Here is a 5,665-nt window from a genome sequence, read left to right on the forward strand (position 1 = left end):
AGATATATGTTTTGTTAGAATAAATAAAATATGTTTTTTTTGCACGTGTACTGAGTCATTCATTCGTGGTGGCTGTCTATACCTTGGTCACCTGCGGCAAAATGAAAGTGTAGGTTACCAATCTCTGGTCTATATCGCTAGCCTACAACAAACCTGATGTTGCTCTTGACATTTGAACATGGCGGGGGGTTCAGTATCGGTATGCACAGAGTGTTTGTTTAAGGTTTTGGTAATTGGAGAGAGGGGTGTTGGAAAAACGAGCTTTATCACGCGGTACGTTAACATGCGGTTCAAGGAGGAGTACAAGGCATCGATTGGAGTTGACTTCGCGTTGAAAACGATCGAATGGGACAATAAAACAGTGGTGAGACTTCAGCTTTGGGACATTGCAGGTAAGCCAAATATGTTGAGCACACACACACACGTGAAATAATAAAGAGAGGGATTGCGATATACTATGGATGGACAGATGTTTTCAGCTAGCACATTCATGTTTTTCTCACTCAAAACTTTAAAGCCTAGAAATAGAAATAAGATTATCCAACTAACTCAAAACTAAAGAAAAGTTTACTATATTAACAATAACCATTAAAATAGTCCTATATAGAGAACATTTACATTTTAGTCATTTAGCAGACGCTCTTATCCAGAGCGACTTACAGTAGTGAATGCATACATCTCATAAAAAAATTTCTTCCGTACTGGTCCCCCGTGGGAATCGAACCCACAATCCTGGCGTTGCAAACACCATGCTCTACCAACTGAGCCACACGAGAAATGTAGAATTGGGAATAAAAAAAAAAGTGGACTGAAATGAGATCTTGATGATCTACGTGATGTTGACAATATGATGACAGTCACAGTTCTGTTTCTCTGCTTTTGTTATTTGATTTGGGTTTACAGCTTTTTCCTTACTAGGTTATCTCCATGGATTGTAGACAACATTTTTCTTTCCAAGTTGTACATTTTCCATAGCCCCAGATTAACATTTATGTAAGTGAACAGCTTTCCAATCAAAGTTAAGGAGGATTTAAGAAAGAAAAGCAGATGACAACTGTATGGTTGTGTGCCAACAGGCGCCCTATTCCCTTTATAGTGCACTACTTTTGGCCAAGACCCATAGGGACAAACTATGTTTTTCTCTATTTCCTGAAGGTCAGGAGAGGATTAGGAACATGTCCAGAGTATACTACAAGGAGGCCATGGGGGCGTTTGTGGTCTTTGATACGACCAAGATGGAGACATTAGAGGCTGCCTCACAGTGGAAGCATGACCTAGATAGCAAAGTGAGACTGGCCAGTGGAAGCCCTGTCCCTGCTGTCCTGTTAGCCAACAAGTGTGACCAGACAGAGGGAAACAAGGAGCTGTCTTCCCTCATGGACAACTATACTGTAAAGAGAAAGGCTTCCTGGGTTGGTTTGAGACGTCAGCAAAGGTGAGGAAGTCAGAAAGATATCAGTCAAAGAATGAGGTCATGTGATGTACATTTTTGGACTTTAACACAGTAACAATGTACTCATAAAGATGTAAGGTGTGTAAACATGAGTCACAGTAGTTACAGTGCTTTACTGTGGTTTAAAGAAGCTGTGCATTGTACAAGGCAAACATTATCTAGTGCATTGGTTGTCAACGCAACAACATCTCATCTGTTAGTGAAAGCTCTGTTCACCCTCATAGAGTTTGGGGACTGATGGATATTGGGTCTTTTCATTTCAGTAAGCCATGACACCCACCATCTCAGATTGTTGTGAAATAGTTTCTGTAGTTACAAAAACCGATAAGATTTGCATTCCTGAAACATTATTTTGTTGAAATTGAATTTGAACCCAAATCGGCCCTTTTAATTTATAGGATTCACATAATATTTAACAAATATAGTACCTAACCTAACATCCGATTTGGACCATACTTCTTTCTATCATTGAGTCCCACCCCAACAACTAGTATACAGTATCAGTTCTCTATGTTTGACAAGTAGTATGGAGCTGCGGCTTGGAGTATTGCTTCTTCACTATTTGTTATGTATTCCCTGTGAATCTGGTGATGGCATTTTCCCTCTGTTTAAAGAAATTAGCCATTGAAGTTGCTTGCATTATTTACTATAAATGAATGTGAAAGTACCAGGTTTTGCCCACTAGATGCCACTGTTTCTGCTGCTGCCGTCACACCCGTTTATCAATTTTACTGTTTTATTTAATGAATCACAACTTTTTATTTGCAACTTTGGATAGAAAACCCAATAGCGTTTGCTCATGATAAAAATAAATTGTGTGGTCAAGCCAGTCCTCCATGAAAGCAATTCAGTTTGTCCTTCTCTTAGCAACCTAATGCTTCAAACCAACTCTCCTTGAATAGTCCAACAAATGGTAGCTCTCTGAGGGCTATGCGTATGTTGCAATTCTCATATGAAGACTTTTCCCACCAGCCCAAACTTTTATGGAGAAATGGGCTAGTGACTAAAATGTTGTGACAATAATAAAATGATTAACCATTGGGAAAGGGATACCTAGTCAGTTGCACAACTGAATGCATTCAACCGAAATATGTCTTCCACATTTAACCCAACCCCTCTGAATCAGAGAGGTGTGTCATCAGCACTCAGAGAGCAGTTGTTGGTGGGGTTTAACTGCCTTGCTCAAGGGCAGAACAGCAGATTTTTCCACCTTGCTGGCTCTTGGACTAGAACCAGCGCCATTTCGGTTACAGGCCCAACACTCTTAACCGCTAGGCTACCTGCCACCCCATGGCAGTCATACTGTATGTTTTCAATAAAATTATATTGTAGTGTGATTAGTGACATTTACCATTAAACCCAACCCAATACCATTAGCATTGGGTTGGGTTTAAAACACTATACTGTGTGTGTTTGGGACTTTTGCCATTAAAGACCATTAGAGACCATAACATTGAAACCATTAGAACTGCTGTAGCCTCATTTTTTGCTTGTTCATCAGAAATGGTCTAACAGTAACTAATTTGCCCCTTTTTTGAAGGGAATTAACCACACACAGAGGGTCCGTTTCCTTGTGAGGTTGACCATACAATCTATTGTCATCATGTGCAAACGCTAATGGCTTTCTACCCAAAGTTGCAAAGAAAATGTTATGGTCCATTTAATAAACACAAGAGACCAGCAACATGGATAAAAGTGTTTGGTGGCAGTAGCAGGAACAGTGGCATCTAGTCAGCAAAACGTTGTACTTTCACACTATAATGCAAGTGACTTCAATGGCTTATTTCTCAGAACAGGGGGGAAAAACATCACCAGATTCGCTGGCAATACATTACAAAAGATGAAGAAGCAGTACTCCAAGCAGCAGCTCCCTACTACTTGTCAAACATAGAGAACTGATACTGTATACTGGTTTGTTGGGGTGGGATTGGCGTGGGGTGTCCGTGGGTGGCTTTTGATCATTTCATTGGATTTCTCATGTCTTACTCATTGTTAGTAAGAATGATGGTCCAAATCGGATGTTAGGTACTATATTTATTGAAGATTATATGAATCCTATAATTTAAAATGGCTAGTTTAGTTGCAATCAATTAGCTTCATTTCTCAGAGATCAAATTAGAAGGTGGGTGTCGAAATCCTTTTTCTTGTGCTTTTTGAGGTGGAATGACTTTGTTGTAATTGAATGAAAAACTGCAACAAACCTGATACTGACTCTGACCAAAATAGGTTGCATTTCACCATTCTTACATTTAAAAAGTGTTCCTTGTACCATGTTCCCCTATGTCTGACTTTCAGGACAATCTCAATGTTGACGAGGCAGGAGCCTTCCTAATGGAGAACATGCTGCGGATTGACAGAGGGCTGTCCAGCAGAGACAACGAAAATGACAGGATCAACATGAGCCAGTCCAAGGCAACATTTAAATGCTGCTAGTACCACCATGGAGAGACAATGGACTCAGGGGGCAGAGGGATAGAGGGACTTTAACAGGGAGGGACAGCTGGGTAAACTCATAAAAATGTCATTTCAACCAGCATTGCCCACTGGATTAGGTGTCAGGCGTGTCAGTTTATATCATTCTAATTTCACACCCTCACAGATGATTTCAGCACATTCCATCAGCAGTACATGGGTATGGGGCAGTAGGCTACATGGGCTGTATGTGTGGGGTTTGTAAGAAACACCTCTATGGAGATGATTGGGCGCATATCCTCTGGTAATCCACTGATCCAATCAGCAGGCCAATAAACCGACCAGCAGGAACACACAGACTGTTACATAGTCTCATAAGGTACAGCAGCTTGCTGTGAGGACACTGGCTATGATGATAGAAATGAATTTAATAGAATAGTAATCCCAATTCCATGGCTGTGACACTCCCTTTAAATGGTCAAGACCTGCTCACACGGGTGACATAACCTTGCCGTCTGACTAACATAAAAAACGAAACTATGTTAGCTTTTATAAGACTGACTGACAACATTTTTTAATTCTATTTTATCCTCATGAAACTCTTGGATATCATTATTTCCTACTCCCTCACCAGATAGAGGAGATCTCGAAGACAAGGTTATTGTCAAAACACTCATTCAGTGAACTATAGCGGCCACGCTATTGCGAAATGGAGGAAATAAACTTTCAACATGACCCATTTTCTGGCATGCTTTCTTGAGAAATATCTGAGAACGCAACATAACGCTAGTGCTACACCCTCCGGAGATGTGTTCTATATTGGAGTGTGCTATATTCAGTGTAGAGGACCCGTCTCAGTCACAGTCTCTAGATGGAGGATGTGTGTTTAAAGGAGCAATCTGCGATTCAAACCACAACAAAGCGGACACCCCACCACTGTTTTTGTAATCAAATCAAATTTTATTGGTCACATACACATGTTTAGCAGATGTTACTGAGGGCGTAACGAAATGCTTGTGTTTATAGCTCCAACAATGAAAAAAAACAATACACACAATACACACAAATCTAAATTAAGAAATGGAATTAAGAATAGAATGGCTTTGTGATGGCCACTCCAATAACTTGACTTTGTTGTTGCTTCAATATATCCACATAATCTTCCATCCTCATGATGCCATCTATTTTGTGACGTGCACCAGTCCCTCCTGCAGCAAAGCACCCCCACAACATGATGCTGCCACCCCCGTGCTTCACGGTTGGGATGGTGTTCTTCGGCTTGCAAGCATTCTCCTTTGTCCTCCAAACATAACGATGGTCATTATGGCCAAACAATTCTATTTTTGTTTCATCAGACCAGAGTACATTTCTCCAAAAAGTACAATCTTTGTCCCCATTTGCAGTTGCAAACCATAGTCTGGCTTTTTTATGGCGGTTTTGGAGCAGTGGTTTCTTCCTTGTTGAGCGGCCTTTCAGGTTATGTCAATATAGGACTCGTTTTACTGTGGATATAGATACTTATGTACTTGTTTCTTCCAGCATCTTCACAAGGTCCTTTGCTGCTGTTCTGGGATTGATTTGCACTTTTCCCACCAAAGTACGTTCATCTCTAGGAGAAAGAGCGCGTCTCCTTCCTGATCGGTATTGTCACGTCCTGACCATAGTAAGATGTTATTTTCTATGGTAGAGTAGGTCAGGGCGTGACAGGGGGTGTTTTGTGTTTTTCTGTTTTCTATTTCTATGTTTAGTTCTAGTTTTTCTATTTCTATGTTGTTGTTTTTTTGGGATGATCTCCAATTA

The 5,665-nt window shown here is 40.5% G+C and overlaps 1 protein-coding gene across 1 annotated transcript; it reads left to right on the top strand.

The window, feature by feature from the left end:
• The first annotated feature begins 83 nt into the window (after window positions 1-83).
• LOC115172111 (ras-related protein Rab-32) lies at window positions 84-4,856 on the top strand. The gene is given in 4 exon segments (XM_075074269.1): window positions 84-392; window positions 1,156-1,385; window positions 1,388-1,435; window positions 3,749-4,856. Coding segments are annotated over 4 exon segments (630 nt in total). The 5' UTR covers window positions 84-178; the 3' UTR covers window positions 3,887-4,856.
• The last annotated feature ends 809 nt before the right edge of the window (window positions 4,857-5,665 follow it).

This window comes from Salmo trutta, chromosome 33 (assembly GCF_901001165.1).
Source record: "Salmo trutta chromosome 33, fSalTru1.1, whole genome shotgun sequence".
Classification (NCBI taxonomy): domain Eukaryota; kingdom Metazoa; phylum Chordata; class Actinopteri; order Salmoniformes; family Salmonidae; genus Salmo; species Salmo trutta.